This window comes from Electrophorus electricus, chromosome 9 (genome assembly GCF_013358815.1).
Source record: "Electrophorus electricus isolate fEleEle1 chromosome 9, fEleEle1.pri, whole genome shotgun sequence".
NCBI lineage: Eukaryota > Metazoa > Chordata > Actinopteri > Gymnotiformes > Gymnotidae > Electrophorus > Electrophorus electricus.
This window is the reverse complement of record NC_049543.1, coordinates 23212054-23231175: the sequence shown is the minus strand read 5'-3', so window position 1 is coordinate 23231175 and position 19122 is coordinate 23212054. Positions and strand designations below refer to the sequence as shown.

At 41.3% G+C, this 19122-nt stretch overlaps 1 protein-coding gene across 4 annotated transcripts; it reads left to right on the top strand.

Moving 5' to 3' along the window:
* Positions 1-994: 994 nt before the first annotated feature.
* On the top strand, positions 995-18461 carry rtn4b (reticulon 4b). 4 transcript variants are annotated; one of them, XM_027031473.2, is made up of 9 exons: positions 995-2272; positions 4760-4825; positions 5931-7313; positions 12790-12997; positions 13398-13536; positions 14330-14399; positions 15896-15942; positions 17368-17426; positions 17567-18461. In XM_027031473.2, exons 1-9 carry the CDS (start codon positions 1510-1512, stop codon positions 17607-17609), a joined length of 2778 nt encoding a protein of 925 aa, XP_026887274.2. In that variant the 5' UTR covers positions 995-1509; the 3' UTR covers positions 17610-18461. The 4 variants fall into 4 exon arrangements, with proteins under 4 accessions (XP_026887274.2, XP_026887275.2, XP_026887276.2 ...); XM_027031474.2 differs by lacking the exon at positions 5931-7313 and having other exon boundaries at positions 1023-2272; XM_027031475.2 differs by lacking the exons at positions 995-2272; positions 4760-4825; positions 5931-7313 and adding an exon at positions 8949-9191.
* Positions 18462-19122: the final 661 nt, after the last annotated feature.

The following is a 19122-nucleotide window of genomic DNA, read 5'->3' as shown; positions in this document are numbered from 1 at the left end:
TTACTGATCCTGGATCCTGTGCTGCTATATGAAAAGAGTGCTGCCCCAACAAAACATTTTATCACTATCACTACCACTGAAGCACATCTCCTGAGAGTGTTATTCCCTAAGAAAAGGCTCGTTTCAATTTCTGCAAAGTTCTTGCCAAAACAGTTATGTTCTTGTGTAAGACATGTGAGTTGTTACCTTCATTCCTGGTTGAGTGACTGAAACAGCAGCCAACATACATGTTGTGGTAATCCAAGAGCCTGCTAAATTAGATTAAGTAGTCTAAGCACATTGCAAAGGCAGCTTTACATGCCATATTATGTATGTATTACATTATGTAGGGAAACTGCTTTCATCTATGTGACTTGGGAAGGATTATTTATCATCAAGGCGACTGGTCTGGTCTTCAGTAGGTGTTTAAGGTCAGTGGTTAACGTACATGATCTGTAATGAGAAGGTTGCTAGTTCACGCCACACCACTGCCAAGTTGCCACTGTTGGGGCCCTGAACAAGGCCCTTAACCCTCAATTGCTCAAGTTGTACTCATAATTCTAAGTTACTTTGGATAAAAGTGTCAGCTAAATGCTGTAAATGTAAACTCAATCTAGTGCTAATGCAGCTCAGAATATTGCTAATACAACAGAAACCGAACATTCCTGAATACTGGATACTTGTCCTGTGCATATTTGTTAAACATGTCTTTTAAGTCACCAAGAACGCAGTACAAGTACCAGCAAAGCAGTACAGCTAAACTGCATTCATTTTTTAGGGCCAAGCAACTGTGGCCCTGGTCTAAATCATGACATAGAGAATAGAAACATAGTATACAGTTCTGGGTATGTTTATACTTTCAGCAGCTGCTAAATATGAATTTTATCATCAGTTTATAGGAATCCAGCACAACTGTGTAATTTGGATAAGATATTGTTCATTCATAATAATTATAATACATTCTTATGTCAAAAAAACAAAAAAATCAATTAGCCCATATATATAATACACTGCAGCCTAAGACATGTGGCTATTGTGTAAAACTATTCCAGGTTTATTGTAACCTGTTAGCTGCGGGCTATAAAGCTTAGATGTGTACTGTCCAATTGCATACATTAGGTTAGTATATTGCTTCTCTGCTACAATTTCATTTAATTTTGTTTTTACTTTGCCTCGTACAGCAAAGTTGTGTCATCCACCCAGGCTCCACAGCGTGAATTCGTGAGCTCCCACGTAGAACTGGTTATAGAGGAAGGGCGTGTTTGGTCCCAGTCCGTCCCTCTCGGGTTCTTCATTGGTTTCTCACCGACCAGTCAACTCTTGGTTGTATTTCAATCTTCCGCAGCGAGCACACTTCTGGCTGAGCGCTGCTCATAGCGGTTGGCTGCTCCGTGGCGGTGCTCATCACTTGTTATCCGGACAGTACAGTGCACGATACTAGACATAACCGCACGAACGGGCAGACTTGGGGGGGGTCAACTGGTAGTTGCCGTCTTCTATTGAAACTGAAGCATTGGTCACGCTTTCAAGATGGCAGACAGCGAACGAGTTTCCTCAACAACTCAAAACGAAGTCGAAGATGAGCCGAAAGCCCAGCAGGAGTTTGGACTGGGTGGTTTAAATATCAGCGTGGATGCCACGGATGAGTATGCAGGTTTGGTTGGTGGTGCCCAGTATGTGACTGGCTTGCAGGAGAGTCCACGGCCGGAGCCCCACGGTTCGCATCAAGAGGGTGCGGAGCAACTCCGTCCTCCCGTACCATCAGCGCTTGAACACGAGGCGCTGGTGACCAGCACGGTGGCGGAGGAGGCGGTTGCTCCGATTACAAACACAGCCGAGACTGAGTTGCGGGAGAAAATTGCTTACTTGAATTCTGTGGCGTTTGAAGTGGCACACGAACCCGACAGCACCCGGACAGGAGCGGTTTATGAGGTTACCGTGAAGACCGCCGCGGTGCCTGGTCCAGAAGCGCTACACGCACTGGTTACCGCAGCGGCTGCCACGGTGGTCGCGGAGCCGTTGGGAACATCTTCTGTAAAGCCCGGGGATGCAGCTGGCGAGTCGTTTGTATACCAGCAAAACGTGATACAAGAAGAGGAGATTTCCACTACGCAGACTGTCAGGCCGACTGCGGCGCCCGTTGTTGAACCAGAGGCGATCTTCCAGTCTGCTCGAGTGACTGCAGCGCCCGCTGCGGAGCCCGTTAGTACGGGCGGACCGGTGGGCACTGTCACATCGCCCCCCGGACAGCCCACACTCGAGGAGCCCACGTCTGCAGCTCCTGCACCATCGCGTGAGTGCATATGTACCCGTCAGTTATAAATTATGTTTTTCACCTGGTGCAGAAAATGTTATATTAAGGTGACTTGACTGTTATTTAAGGTGATTTATCTGTTATCTATATAACGGAGACGAGACAAAAACAGCCCTAGCGGCTATTGCATAGATAAGCTAACTACGTTAGCTGGCTGGCTAACGTATTACCTCATAGATAACTGGTTATACATGATGATTTTTTTTTCCAAAAAGGAAAATGTCACCGTATCCCTATCTTCTCATATGTTTCTTCGAACGTTTCATACAGCATATACAGAAATAAATGAGCAGAATTTTGACCACCGTAGTCTAGCTAGGCTAGGCTAACTAGCTAGAAAGCGTCAGCTACTAATATTACACTAGCTAGCAGGTTAAGAACGAGTTAGCCATTACTAAATAGCGTATTTGGTTCCAACAGGCTTGAGATGTTATCTTAATGTATTTATGCGTAATACAATAAAAATGGACCGGCTATCCATTCCGGGATGCTGAATCTATGGATGGCTACCGAGAAAGCTAAAGCTATCTAGCAGTTAGCAACATTACTCAAACAAAGGAGCACACCCTCTTGAAATTGATTTGTCTCATGGCATGAAAACCTACGTGGGGCTGGTTCCGCAAAGATCTGATTACGCAGAAAGCTTTTAAACTATTTATTCGCTGTTGTTTAACTTGACGCTCATGTAGTTCATTTCAGATACAGATTTTAAGGTAGCTAGGTTAGATAGGATGACGTTAGCCGTCTAATTTTGGGCCGTTTGTGATGTGGAAATGTTTAGCGGTTGGCGCACATTTGTCTTTGACGCGTTCATAATTGCGACTGAAATGTGTATAAAACCCTTCTATAAAATTTGTATAAATACCTTTACGGTGTAACGTTAGGACTTCGCGTCCAGCCGTGTTGTAAACTGCCTCACAAGACTTACCAATAGGGCGGGGTTAAGATCGAAAAGTACAAAGACAAAAATGTCTTTGGCAATGATTTAGTGTGTCAATTTCAGCAGTTTGATTTAAATCATAAGACTATGCGGCTCTGAAATAATATATTTCTCCTAATAATTATACAACGTCCATAATCTATAATGCACAACAACGGGGCGAAAGGAAAGCTTGGCCTAAAGTAGAAACTCTGACATATTCTGTGTTGGTCTCCGCGAATGTAAATTTCTCTTTTATGTACTAAATAGTATCCAGAACTTTGTGAGTAATAAAGACATATTCGTAAGACATTTATCCCGTTTGCTACCTTTACCACCTTACTGTTCCCGGAGGCGTTTAGTAAACTAATGTAGCTGGCTAGCAAGCGTCTAATGCAATGATGCTGCAGATTTCCGCAACTGCGTTTTTAATGTTGGTGAATAGATCTTTGATTTCACTGGTTTAAAACTTGTTAATGTAAAGCGTATTATCTCTGCGGCTTGGTTCCGTGGACCACACCCACGTCTGCTGGATGGACACAGGAGGAAATACAAGGGGCTGATTTGAAACATAGCAGTAACCTATATATAGACCAAGTGGTCCATGCTGGAATTCATTTCAAAGGTTCATTCTCAGTAATGCTGTATGAATCATTGCTCTGGGTGTGTCCTTTCCACCAGCGCTTGCTGGCTCACTGTAGATTACATCTTGAAGGTTAATTACTGTGGACATCATGGGCAGTTTACAATCTGAATGCCGTACACATGCTTTGTTTCAATTCTTTTTCTAAGAGCAGGTCCTAGATGGATACGGTTGTCTGAAGTGGGTACCCGTTCCAATATTTAAAGATGAGCTTTGTTTTATGATGCTTTTGGGACCCCAGGCCTCTGCCATCAAACCACAGCCTGAATTGAACCCAATTGTTCAACATTAAGGCAAAGATGATAAAAATGTTACCAAATTGATTTCAGTAGTTCATTTGGGACACAGAGGTTATTGTGTCTGAATGCAGCATATGCCAGACCACATTAGGAAATATTGCCCTGATGTAGATATGGATTTGTTCACAAAGGCACATTGTGCTTTTTGGTTTGAGACATTTTTTATTTAGGCCGCATTAGTGGCTTTATTGACCTAGGTTTTTTTCAGTTATAGTTAGCATCACACATTAATCGATTCAGTTTTTTGCCACTGATTACATGGCTTAATGACTTCAGTTTAATTTGAATGTAATGAATTTGTGGTCTAAATGACAGTGACCTAGCTGAGTCTTTGGGCTGCATGACTCGGATGTATTTTTTTATTTGCCTTATTAAACTTCACATGAACATAGCTTATAGAATGACTATAACCCCCCCCCCCCCTTTAAAAAGTTTTCTCTACAGTAAGGTCTTGGAGCATCCTCTGTATGAGGTGGAGGGATTGACTCCATCAGTTGTTAGGCAGTTGATCTTCCTTCCTAGCTTTAATGCTACATGTCTTGGTTTACAACATTTGGTAGCTCATAACTGTAATACTTCCACACAACTCTTATTGGTTTCTTCAGATGAACCCAGTCTTCCTCCCAGTGTTGCTGTTGCTGCCGCTCCACCTCTGATGCAATTTTCTTCAGGTAAGTTCTTTTTTTTTTCTTTTTTTTTTTCTTTTTTTTTTTCTTTTTTTTTTTTTCCATGCTGCTAATTCTTTTTGCTGGTTTCAGTGGGGCTGGTTGGCTTCCCTACTCTATTTGTGTGCTTGTTGACTATTAACTATTGATAACTAACTTGCTACTACCACGTAATACCAATATATGCAAAGCTAGGCCTGTACTATATGTTAATGTTTTTATATTATGCTTAACTGAACTTTGTCTGCTAAAGTGAACATGTGATTCCCCAGTCTCTTGAGATTTCCATTTGTGATTTAGCTAAAGCCCAATCCGCAATTGCGCTAACAGCTCTCAGAAGGTTAACCATGAAGGCTTTCAAAAATTGCAATGCTACAAGACCACTGCAATGTAAATTCTCATACTCTTAGTGAATTTAAAGTTCTTGATGAGGCTGTTTTTGTTGTTTTGAGGAGACACGATTGGAGTTTTATGAAAGGTAATCATATGTGTAATACATACACATATACTAATTTATGTGAGCTGTAGATGTGAGATCAAATTGTGTAAACTACTCACACTGTATTTCTGCTACTGCATGTTCTGATTACTCACATACCTTTTCTCTTGGTCTTTGGGTAGATAAGGAGCGTAGTTTGTCCTGATTTGTCATATTCTTCTCTGTCTGCTTGAGAAATAGGCAGTGCTTCTGCTTCTTTTTCCCCTTCTCTCCTGTCCTTTCTCGTCTGACTGAAGAGAAGTGCTTGATATGACTCGGGCCCAGTATCATGGAAAATAAATGGCCAACATTCAAATTCCATGTGTTTAATTTAGTTGTAAGAGCTACATATACTCTGTTATCAGAGGAAAAGAGGCCTTGTGCCCTTTTAGATGAGATGAAACTTGGCCTGGCATGACATCATTAGACTGACTTTTGATGATGGCAACATATCATCTTCAAGTCAGGAACATTTTAAAGTTAATTTGAGTTCCATGGGCTGAAATGTAGTGATCAGGAAGTGTTGGTTGAAGAATACAGAACTTCTTCTCCTGGATCTTCTCCATCTCAGGCCCCCACCTAAGTATAAGTTGGCCTATAATTTTAACTTTGCCCATACTTCTAATTCAACAGAGATCTGGAATTCTTCACCTATAGCTTCACAGGCCAGCACCAAGATAACCATGGATTCGTTCAACGATGATTCACCTTCTAGGAACACACCTAGATACGACCTGGATGTACTAAACCAATCTGATGATGACTTAATGTTGGAAATGAAAAAGAATCCTTTTCAAGGCTTTTCACCTGTTGACAGTGCCGTTAGTGAGTTCTCTCATTTTGGAGAAACTACAGAAGACACCAGAGCAGCAGCAAAGATGTCTGATAGTCCCTCTCCAGACCTAGTCCAGAATGCTCATGAAGGAGAGTTTCAGGGTGAAGCACCTTTGCAGGACTTTGAGCAGTCATATGTTTCCAGGGAAGCTGTCACTGAGTCACTGAGACAACAGCTTGCTTCATCTGACCTTTTTTCAACTGCATCTAAAGGTCATGGGGAGTCTGGTTTACCACCCTCTCTCCCAGACATTTTGAAGTCTTCTCCACATAACCATGACAAACTGGACTCAGGATCATCTGAGGGAAGTCCTGATTTCAGTCCAGTCCACCGAAGTGGGAATGATTCACCCAATGCCCCTTTCTCCATGTCTGCGAACAATCCATTTGCTTTTGACACGAAGATTCCTTTGCTCAAGGAGATGACTGAGGAGACTGAGGCGAGGGCTGCAGAAAAAGCGAAACTGGAGGAAGAAAAGGCTTCAGAGCAGATGTTTGGTGCCTTTGACCTTGTTAAAGTGGCTGAGATCTCTCCAAAGGGAATTGAAACTATAGCCGAAGAACAAGACGATTTTAAAACCTCGAGTCAAGATTCTGTTCCAATGGTTGACAAATTTGAGTGTCTCAGCTTTCCAACTGGAAAGGCCCAGGACCACTCAGATTCTGAGAGCCCTTCTGCGGATTCACTCTCTCCGGTGCTGGAGGCCATGGCAAAAAACCCGACAAGTTTCCAGATTGAACCAGAGAAGAGCATCGCCAAGGAGGAGGCTGAGGCCGCCGACGAGGTGTCTGAGCAAGAGGTATCATCCGAAGAATTCGAGTTTCTTGAGAAGCCACCTAGAGGTGCTATTGATGAGTTTTTGGAGACACTTGACAACACCAAATTCGCCAAGGCATCAGAAATCGCAGACGTCGAGGACACAGTGCCAAAACCCGAGGAGAGGTTTGCAGACGCAGGATCTCTGGCACAAGAAATAAAAAATCAAAGTTCATACCTTCTGCTCACCGAACCCTTAGATGGGTCCTCTCCAGGGAGAGGTAAGGCAGGCCTGGAATTGTCTGATTTCCAAGTGACCTCCCAGATTCCTGTGGCACCCTCCACCGTGGTCAAAACTGAGGCACCGACTGCAAAGAAAGTGGAGCCTAAAGATACTGAGCTGCCTAGCCTGAGCTCAGGAGCAGGTGATGTAGAGACTTGTCTCATTACTTGGATACATTTATCCCCTTCCAATTATTTCTGGAATGTTCCTTCATGTCTTCCCATCTTTTCTTCTCCCCCCCCCCCCCCCCCCCCCTGCATCGCGTTCCTCCCCCCCCCCACACATGGCATGATGGACGTGCATGATGTATGTTTGTAGTTATTATAGTGAGTGTTGAGTTCCCATTACCATTTTGTCCTATTGGTTCATTTTCATAAATCATTGCCATTTTTTCTTCAGGTCATATATTTCACATTCCTCGCCCTTCCAGGCATATAGTTCATATTGTTTCCATATAAATTTTGCTTGTGAAGGGTGTCTAAATTTGTTAAACAGTAGATTACAAACATACTTCTTTTTTTAAGTTTAATGTAAGAAAACTATCTGATTGTTGGTATATCTACATTGGAGTATTTCCCCTGCTACATCTGTATAGTTATGAGCTTTAAGAGTAAAATGTTTCTTTTAATTTTAAGTAGCCAATCATGATCCTCCTTCATTATCTCTGAGAAAAAAAACCTTAAATGCAGTCATGGATGTTTCTGTTTTCCTTATCACATGCTACCGGTTCTACAATTACTGACCCACCCATTTTCTTTCGTACTCAATTCAATAGGTCATTGTGTAGACATCTAACAATCAATGAAGAGTGTATTTAGGGATCATTTACAGACTAATTTTCATTTATTTTTATGAATAGCTCTCAAACACGTCCAGTGAGCTAATTCAAACATTTTGTAATGGTGTTAAAATGTTTGGTAGTTGGAGAGGCATTTTTCTGATTCTTTGCGCGGATAGTTAAGGCACCAGGTTGCTAGGGCAGTAAGAAATTTGTGTTGCAACACCAGGACATGACAAACAGATAGATAGCTTATCAGTAACATTGCCTCTCTGTTTTGGTTACGTTAGGCAGTGAATTGTGCCTGGCAGCAGGTTGCTGGAATTTAGACCATGTATGTAGCGGACCTCGAAACCACACCTACAGGCTTCACAGTGAACTTTGTCTTCAGATTGTCTAGAAATGAATCCCCACATAACAAATAATAATCATTGTTAGATTGTTTATAATTTACTACTTTTCTGGAAAAGGTTTTAGCTTTTACTTGGAATATGTGGGAAAAGTGACATCAGGACTGACTTCACCTTTTCTTTGAGAGCGGTGCCCTCTATTGGACACCTCCCTTTTATCAGGTCACAATATGCTAGTATATTATTGACTGACCTGCTGTTGAAAATGTACGTGCCAACCTGTTCTTTCCTTTACCAGCCTGCTTCACGTCTTTGACGTGACCTAAAAGGACTGCTCTCTTTCATTGTCTGAATAAAATGCATTGTCATCATGCATACACCTGCTCTGACAGCTTACACTTTCTGTTGCTCTGCCAGAAGCTTAAACAGCTTTAATTTAACACAAATCCTGTATTAAGGTGTGTGTGAGTGTGTGAGGGGGAAGAGAAAGTGTATATCTGTGTTTGCAGATAGAAAGAAGGGGTGTGTGTGTGTGTAGGACTTGGGGTGGGGGGGGTGAGTGGGTGGAGAGAGGGATTGATAGGGGAAATAGAACTGCTGCGTCAGTGCATTTAGTCGTTCCCAGAGGCAGCAGACAGTCAGCTGACCTCAATCCTGCAGCCTGAGAGAGAGGCAGAGAGCAAGCGAGTGAGCTAGAGAGGTGCAGTCATCTCTGTGGAGGGAGCCTTCCTTCTCCTCGTTCCAACTCGGTCCCCTCGCCCCGCCTGCCACTGCGGCTCACCGCTCCTCACTTGGAATGCCAAGTTGATCCCCTGCAAACCTGCCCCTATCGTCTACAGGGAAACTATGGACAATAAGGAGTGCCTGCTCACAAATAACTGGAGAGACAAGGGTACAGCAGCTGTTTGTTTTGATAAAGAAGAAAACTCAGAGGTTGTGAGTTAGCTGGTGTTGGGGAGGGGGGGGTGTTGTGTGTGTGGGTTTTGTTGTTTTTTTTTTATCTGAGATTCTTAAAGTGTTAATTGTTTTGTTTAAAGGTGGAGGGAAGAATGACTTCAGAGTATGAATGAGTGAGCTATTCGAGAAAGCTGGTTATAATATCAGATGTCAGTCATCTCACTATCCCCAGTGATTTATAGTTTACTTACAGCTTTATTACACTTTAAGATATTTGGTGTTTTTTGTTTGTTTTCTGAAGGCTTATTTTCAGTTCTTTGTCCTGGAAATTTGTGTGCATGTCAGGAGAACCTTTGCACCCAGTCACTTTGCTGTGATAGACCTGCTGTGTCCAAAGTTTCTGGGTGAGGTGGGCTGATGTGTGGCAAAAGCATTTGTAGGTCTGTAATTATATTTTGATCTTTGTGATCTTATGAGTTGGCGTTTAACTGTAAGGGTAGCAGCTATTTATGATGTAGTAAGAACCTTGGAAATGTGCAACAGTAGCCTGCCACAGGCCCAAACTTCCACATACTCTCCTACCTGCCAAAAAAGGCATGTTGTGCCATCAGTTTAGATATGACATTGCTACTGTGGTGTTGTAGTTGACATTTAAGTTTTCTTTTGCACCGAGTTACCTATTTATCATCTCCAGATTATGTTTTAGAATAGAGGCTTGTCAACTTTGTGATATTTCTTGCTGAATGTAAAGCTTCCCAGTCGGGCATAAACTTTCGGCAGCTTGCATCTGCTGACGATCATGAGCGCTGCCTTTGGGACAGATGAAATGCTGTGTCACAATCCCCCGCATTGCAACAGCGAGGGCAGTGTGTTCTGGGTCAGCTCTATCAGCTACAGCAAAATGATCTTTAAGTACATGGTCATAAAGAGACAAAGCATTTGTGTTTAATGGTGCCTTTTAGTAAATGCAAAGTTCCCTCCTAAAACTGACCAACATTTTGTTATTCAAAGTGGCAATGGTGGCTTTTTTATATATTTTTTTGCGTTGTAACAAGTGAGAATCATACGGTTCTGTTTACATCCGGATAAGCTGTGCTAGTTATTAATATTTTTATCATGCAGAGTTATGATTTTAGTTGATATTTGTTGCATTATGGGAATTTAGAGTTCCTACTTTCCTTTCTGTGCCCACCACATTTATTCGATTCATATGTATGGGTTAGAATTAGATGGACACTTGCTCTGCACACTCCAAATTTTGCCACCGAACGAAACCTCTTCTCGGGCGTTTTTAGGAAGTTATTTATAGGTGCTGCTGTTACACCCGATTAACGGCACGTCTCCACGAGGTGAGCGTCTGTTTGCAAGCATACGTTGTTGCACGGTGTGGATTGAGTAGACGGCTTGGCAGGAAGTGCGCGAGGCTACTGCGCTTGAAGGAACTGGGTACTAGTGCGGGCGGCGCAAGATGGATGCCAAGCGGGGTTAGTCTTTTCCTCCTTATCCTTAGTTTATGCGCGTTAGGGCTCGTGTTCGCCGTTTGCTTTATTTTATTTTTGATGGATAAATACTAGCTGTGTCGTTTTTCCTCGGGAATGCCGTTTTTATTGCACCTTTTTACCGTTAAGCACACAAATGGGTCATGCTGCACGTATCGGCTGTCGGGATTGTGATGGGGGAGACTGGGATGACGGGTGAATTTTGAATCTGCTGTTTGCATCGAAAGGCATCGCGGATGCAAACATACGCGGAAGGACGTTAGTAATTTTGATGCGACATGCAGCAATTGGAGGAGATCGGCGCGGTCGACGGCGTGTGGGCTATTTTTAGATACCCAGACGCTAGTTCGTGCTTACCATATGTAGGCAATCCTATTCGGAGTGGGTAAGCCCCGTTAACGCCGTTCCCGTTAACGCTGGTGCCTTTCTAACGCGGATTACGTGTGTGTACACCGGAGAGGGCAATGCAATGCAAACGTGCAAATCAACAAGTGTTTCTAAACGTTCGTTTCGACGATGAAGGGTATTGCAGATGGCATCGAAACACGAGCGAGCACGTCTGCTGTCCGTGAGCCTCTCCGTTATAATGGAGAGGCGCCGTGCGTTTGGTATGGCGCACAGTGGATTTGCGTTGTCGCCTGCAGCCGGCCTCCGCACTCATCTGCCTGCCATGTAAAGATACGTCACCGAGTCAAAAAATAACCTCTTTCATATCTAATTCTAGGCTGACCTGTCCGGAATTACTGCGGTCATCCAAGTGTTGCCCGCCGCTAACAGAAGCATGACAAACGGGGAACAAAAGCGCGTTGCGTTTTGTTTGTTTTTTTTGTTTGTTTTTTAACAAGCTGGACTATGGATTTTCCCAGGGTGCTCTGATGTCTGTTCTAGCTTATGTGCTTGAGTAAAAAAGGGAAAGGTTTACCTCGGAGAGACGTGATAAACGCACAGTTTCAGTTAGGGTTCAGTTTTTGTTTTTTTTCCCAGTTATGGTGAGGCAAGGGTCATGTGCATAGGTAGAGTTTGCTGGCATTAAAGGAGCAATAAGCAGCACCCCAAAGTAGCAAACAAATATTTATGAAATATTTGTTTTCTATAAAGTACATCTTCCATGAGATGAAGACTCAAATTTCTTTGTAGTCCTCAAATGAACCAGTTTGTGTTCCATAGAGTGGGTCCCCCACATGGAGGCAGCCAAGTGCAGAATGTTTGAAACATCCAGGCCACTAGATGGGAAAATTGGGTAAATTATTTATTGGTGCATTAAAAGAGGCAGTTTTTAAGTTAAACATGTCAAACTTGTAGATACAGACATGCCACAAATATTGATCTTTGGCCTTGCTTATGTAGTTTTGTTTATTGCTTTGTAATTCAAAATTATTTCTTAAATGACAAGCTTATTGTTTTGTGTTGTTGTTATTATTATTATTTTAAGGGAATATTCACTGCTGAGATCACTTTTTAAACATTGTTTTTGTTTGTTTGAAGATTGAAGAGCAATGCACATGTTGCTATATAGACAATAGGCAAACTTGCATAACCCTCACATTAATTGCCCAAACAAGATCACCCTCAAGGCAAAGAGTAAAAATAACAAACACTCCGTATTCTTCACGTTTTAAGTTGCAGCGTACCCTACATATCGCACCTAACCATTAGGTCATCATCACTAAGATAAATATCATCAGGATATTTCTAGTCTACTTTTTTGTTCTTTCTTCATTTTTCTCCCTCATCCATTTCCTTACTTCATTCACAGTTTGTCATATCATGAAGAGAACAGTCGGGTCAAACTTGGCTACCTAGACACGATGTTTATTAATCATTTTAGTCATTTGTGCAATAATCATCACACCTGGTTTCCCATTTGGACAATCAAAGTATTTCTAGTAATCTGCTCGAGGCTGGCAGCTACTTATTCTAAAACCAAATTCAAATTTTGTTGCACATAACTTGCACCCCTGCTATTGCGCTCCTCTTCAGAGGTTCTTATTTCTGTCGTCTACTACTCAAGTTTGACACCTGGTCAGGGTGGAGTTAAAAGAGGGCGGGACCTTTATGGTCTTGTTGCTCAGGCCCTGTCCTCTATGCTTACAGTGGTGGATCTCCTGTACTGGCGTGATGTGAAGAACACGGGCGTGGTGTTTGGAGCCCTGCTGCTGCTCCTGCTCTCTCTGAGCGCATGCAGCATCATCAGTGTTCTCTCCTACGTGGCCTTGGCCCTCCTCTCTGTCTCCATCACCTTCAGGATATATAAGGGTGTGCTGCAGGCCATCCAGAAATCTGACGAGGGGCACCCATTCAAGTAAGTGAAGAACCGAAGGAAGCTGTGGGGTTAGCACACGTGTTTTTGTGTGTGTGGGGGGGGGTCATTTGGCAGGTGTGGGTGGGTGTGTAGAGACAGTTAATAAAGCTGCCAGGAAAAATGCTTATCCATTTTCCTGGCGACTGTGTTAACTAAGCCTTCCTCTTGAGCTATTATGAGGTCCTAGTTAAGATCAAATAAACTACCTTTAGTGTTGAGAAAAACTACATGGCTCTAATCAGGACTAAGCTCGCACGTCAATGATGCAGACTGACCCCAACCCCCACCCCCCATGTACAAACCATAACCATGAAGCTTGTTGTTCTGTTTTAAGAAAATGCTAAACTGAGATCAGCTGTTGTTTCTGTGACCTTCTGACCAATGCATTTTCTTTGTTCAGGCTGTACCTGGACCAGGAGATTGCATTGTCCCAAGAGCTGGTCCATAAATACAGTGATGTGGCCCTTGGGCGAGTCAACGCAGTCCTTATCGAGTTGCGCCGCCTTTTCTTGGTCGAAGACCTGGTTGATTCTCTGAAGGTGAGAGGCCTGTCTCTGAACACAGGGCAATGTACTGTTTCTTTCCGTTCCTGGTTTTCATTCTACAAACTTTACTTTTGATGTAAGGCACTGGATGTGGTAATGTTGCACACCCAAGTTTAAAGTGAAAGAATTCTTGAGTGTTGGTACAAAGGCAGTGGACAGACAATAACAACAAGCCAAGTTCTCTGTGATTGGTTGAGTCATGCCCGACCCCTGCTGTGTATCATGCCTGGCACGAGCTCAAATTTTGTTATTCGAAACAGGCTCAATAACTCTCACTTCTTCTCATGTTTGGCCCTTACTTCCACGAATCCCACGAGGCCTAGCAGTGGCAGTGAATTGTCCACTTTCAGTCACTGGGTCAGGAGGTCTCCACTGACTCAACTTTAAGATTTATACATTTTCTGCAACACCTCACTGGACTCTTCCACATGACCCACAGGGTCCTCTGAGATTCCTCCATGTTCTAATAAAGGTGGCACACAAACTTCACTTTCACTTTTTGTCCAATGGAAGAATGGATAGTAACATTCTGTGTGCTGCTGATAGTTATGTGGCAAAGTATTTTAGGTTCATAATGTGTACATATGTAACTCAAGGTTTTATTGTTCACCAGAACACTTCAGATCATAACATTCTTTAAATTGCACATTCAACAGTTTGATTACAATTAATCAAATCAAGTAGTGCTTGAAGAATTGAAATATTTGAAGTCAGAAACTCTGCATCATCTTAGCATTTTTGTCAGTTGTTTAATAATGCTTTGTTTCTCCCTCTGTGTCCATCATAGTTTGCTGTGGTCATGTGGATCCTCACATATGTTGGTGCCTTGTTTAATGGACTCACTCTTCTCATTCTGGGTAAGACTTCTTATACTATGTGGATTTTGACCACAGCTTTGGTTTAATAAGTAATTATTTTTGCTAAATAGCTAAGTAACTACCATTTGGCTGACATTGATCTATCATTGGGAAGTTCAGCTTTTGCATCAGTGATCTTAAAACGGATTTACATAGATAAACTTATTCTTTTTAAATACATGGTATACATTTTATTAGTGAGCGTGTTTACATGCAGTTAATGATCAGATTGTGGGAAAACTGGGTTTACACGAGTTGGACAATAATCTGATTTCTACTTTGCAACTAACCAGTAATCTCTCAGAATCTCACAGCGTGGCAAAAACTTCTAGCCGTGGATTTTTGTAAATATGGACCCACCTTACCAGTTTTTAATGCTTACTAATGGTTACTAATACTGCACAATCCAAATTTATCATTTCCCTGAACATGTACTGCATTTCAGAGTCTCCCCAAAAGTGCTATTATTTATTAATATGCATTCATATTATTGACTACACGGGATACTTGGGTAGGCCTATAATCATTGGCTGATTTGGGTTCTTTCCATGGCTTTTTACTGGTAGTTTGGAAAGACACTGGCAAGCATCTTGCATATTGGATGCAGTTCTAGTTTTGTTATGCCTCAGTTGTACATTTACATTTATGGCATTTAGCAGATGCTCTTATCCAGAGCGACTTACAAAAGTGCTTTGTCATTTACTTATAGAACACATCCTATCCATTAGGATAGGTTAGAGTCCAATATACCAATGAACTAGGGATCAATGCTGATGCCTAGAAGTACAAAATACATAATCTCTATCTTAGATAAATAAGTGCAATAAACAATAAGTACTAGTTTGTTAGTCAACATCAGTGTAATAAACAATACCCTACAATAAGTACTAGTTTCAGTTAGTCAACATAGGCGCAGGGTCAGTGGTTATTTAAATATTCCACAAATGGATGGGTCTTCAGTCTGCGTTTGAAGACTGCAAGGTGCCCTGCTGTCCGGACAGCAAGCGGAAGTTCATTCCACCATCTAGGAGCCAGGACAGAGAATAGTGTAGATTCTTGTATTCTACGTCACTTGAAGCATGGTATTTCAAGCTGAGCCATACTTGAGGTTCAAAGTACCATTGACATCATGACCGGGCTTTGACCATTGACATCATGGTACTGTAATGGGCAATGGGTCCAACAAAGTAGATTTTGTATATACGTATAATAAAAAAATCTCAAGGACAGGAATTGGTGGCCCTTCGGCAAGCACAGCTTCCCGTGGAATGTTTCCCTTTCTGTGAAGGGTTAGTTACTTGGTTTGCAATTGTTAAGATAAAGTAAGCTAATTAGCTCCTATATTATATTATATTTAACCTGCACACAGGGGAAGACATGCTGCGGCTAATTTAGTGAGTTTCTGGGTAAGTAGAACATGTTCTGCTTGCCAGGTTGCAACCATGGTCATACAGTGGGCAAGGTTGAATGTTTAAATATTTCTTTTATCTTTTCAGGTCTGGTTTGTGTTTTCACCATACCAATAATCTATGAAAAACATCAGGTAACAATACACATTGTAATCTACAATACACAGAGCTTTGGGGCATCACGCCTCCCTCACAGCAGCCTAGTAGTCATTTTTATGGCATGAACAGCTGTAAACACAAAGGCCATATCCATATTTTTCAAACATGCTTTAAAACATGAATGCTGAGCTACTTGTACTTCACATACTGCTATGGTACCTGCTCAAAATTTCCATCAACAGTGATGGAATATTAACAGAAATTCTTGCAAGCTCTTATCCTAAGATGCAAGATCCCCACATTAGATCTTTTTAATTAGACTAGCTGTTAAGACTACGTTACGCAGTGTTCTAATGGTGTTGGAAAGTGGGAAATGCCCACGGGCCTTCTTTTAATTTGCATCTGAACAGCCTATGAAATGGTATTTATCACTGGGAAATGTGGGATTCCAGATGAAACACAAGTTTGAGATTTGACATGTTCTATGACCTTTGACATTGGAGAAAATGGCAAACATGTCTGACTCCTGTGATGAAATGTCGGAGGGAAAAAAAAAACCTGATGCTTTTGTGGAAAGGAGCAGGTACAACTTGGCTTGTTTCACATAACAAAGAAAGAGCAGGATGAGTCTCTTCAAGACCTCCATGCTTTTTGTGTGCTGTGGGTGGATCTGCAGACAAGCACCCGAACAGAGTGAAGTCATATTTACTAGTTAAGCTTTTGGTGTATATATAACCTTCTGATAGGCACTCAAACATGAACATCCTTCAGAGAATGGGAACACTACAGTCAAGCATAATGGTTTCACTGTGTTGCACAGGGGTGTCAGTCACAGGAGTGATTAATGAAATTTAAAACAAGTCAGATTAAATCAAATCAAGCATATTTTATAAAAAATAATTAAAATGCTAATTCAGCATGAAAGCCTTTGCACAAAATGTTTCAATGAGGTTATGGTCATAGAGCAAAATGACTTTCCAGACTAGAATGGAAATGCATAACAGCGAATGTCTGCAGTCTGGGAGATACTACAAAAAGGCCCAGTCGCTTCAGAGTTTAAGTTCACAACCATTTCAACTCTAACTTTTTACTTTCAGTCTTTTATTAACATGAGCTTAGCAAGACCTGTGCAAAAGCTCATTGCTTTTGAAGGCAACTGGGTGACTTGTTTGTTCATTCAGTTTTTCAGGTACATCATTTCCTTTAAGCACCCTGTGCAAATAATTCTCAAATTGATAAGCCCTACTACTGTTACCTACTACTATTACAACTGGTTTTAATTTAATTTAATGGAGAATATTATGCACAAGTTAAGATCTTTTTTTTTAAGTAAGCATTTTTTTTTTTTTTTATCTCATGGTAATTGTGCTTTATTTATGCTTTAATTATTTGTGATTTGTTAGCATTGCCCGTCTGTTTTAACTAATGTAGTGTTGTTGCTTCTGCGTCATCTCCCATAGACACAAATTGACCATTACGTTGCCCTGGTAAACAACCAGATCAAGGACATCGTTGGAAAGTAAGACTGTTTTGTTGCATTTTGCTTAGTGTTAGTTATTTAGGTGACCTGGGAGCCACTTGTGCTTTTAACATGACCATGATTTAGTTAGGTTGTAAATATTTTAAACGCCTTGTCTAATATTTCTGTCATTCCTCTAGAATCCAGGCTAAAATTCCCGGTGCCAAGAAAAAGTCTGAGTGAAGAGTGATTTGTGCTGGAGATGAGTCTGACGTTTAGGCCGCAGAAGCGGCTCTGAGGGTCGGGGTGGGGTACCCTCCTCTACACTGTTCTTTTCATACATCTTTCCCCACTACAGAATCCCTCACACTCTGTGAAAAGCTTGGCCATCTGTCCTCTTTCTCCTTGGCTTTCCTCCTTTTTTCTCCAAAAGGTCGCTGCACATAAGTTTGAGCCACTGCGTATTTATCAAGGCTGGTGTAAACGAGCAGATTAAAAAAATCTTTACTCCGATGTTTGAGTTTCACACCTCCAAGAATGAGATTGTATTCCGTTAATTGTATTTCAGAAATAATTTAAATAGGTTTATCTTTTTTTAATAAGTTTAATGGTACCTTTTGTCGGGGGATGGGGGGGAGAAACTCAGTATCTGTCCTTTTTTGGTATGATTTAGTGTTACTGTGATTGTACCGTTTTATTGATTAACTGTGTAGACTTTCACAAAGCTTCTTGCTTTTTGAAGTGGCTCTTGTGTTGTACTAGCAAAAAGTTGCTCCATGGCACTTCATGCTTCTGAGTATTTCTAAGCAGAATCTGGCAAGATAAGAGCATACATCAAAACATAATTTCACCTCATTGCAGCAATATAGTAAAATCTCTGGAAGAACACGTTTACAGACATTAACTTAAAAAAATAGAAAAGTCATTTATCTGTGGACCCAATACCTGAAGCTGCAAAACTATGTAACATGGAAACTTAAAAGCATTGTTTGTTATGCAAGTAATTGTGAATGATCCTTCATACAATTGTGGTGAACTCCGTGGAATGCATTGTGAAATGTAAACAAACACCAATAAAGCTTCTAGAGGAATGAATTGAGGTATTTTGTGTGTTTCTTGTAGACCACATACAAAAATAGGACACTTTGTGGTGCCGTTTTTGGTATCTCTTCCTTTTCTTACTAGGTAAACATACTCCAAGCCCCATACACACAAACACATATCTGAGAGTAGTGTGGGACGATTGCCCTGTTCAGATGTTACGATACTATAGAATATTCTTAGATTCTTTCTGATAACACTACATTTATTTTCTGTCTTCCTGTAACTGGTAGTGTATTTGTGGAAAGGTAGTCTGATTTATTTGATTGATAACTAGCTCATGAATTTAGATATTGAACATTCATTTTAATAGGGGCTTGTTTACAGATTACAAAAATTTGAGTTAATGTACAGTTCCTGTTGAGGCTTTCTACTGAGATTTTAAAATTGTGCATTACAGTATATAATGTTTTATATAATTATATTGTGTAAAACTATACAGATGCATTTTGTGGGGTATCACAGTAGCAAAATGTTTGGAGTAATTTGTCATATTACCATTCTCAGCATCAGATTCAGAATCAAGCCTCTGATTTGCCACAACCTAAACACCGGGTAGGTTAGAATGGTTCGATATGATTGGTTTATTACACATCTGTGCCATATGATCATGTATTGTAAATAGCAAAGACTATACAACAACCTCATACTTAGA

Excerpts from the sequence above, each read along its gene's own strand:
- rtn4b (XM_027031473.2), top strand. The coding sequence starts at position 1,510 with ATGGCAGACAGCGAACGAGTTTCCTCAACAACTCAAAACGAAGTCGAA. Across the intron at positions 12,998-13,397 it reads GACGAGGGGCACCCATTCAA|GCTGTACCTGGACCAGGAGA; the intron begins GTAAGTGAAGAA and ends TTCTTTGTTCAG. Across the intron at positions 14,400-15,895 it reads ACTCACTCTTCTCATTCTGG|GTCTGGTTTGTGTTTTCACC; the intron begins GTAAGACTTCTT and ends TTATCTTTTCAG.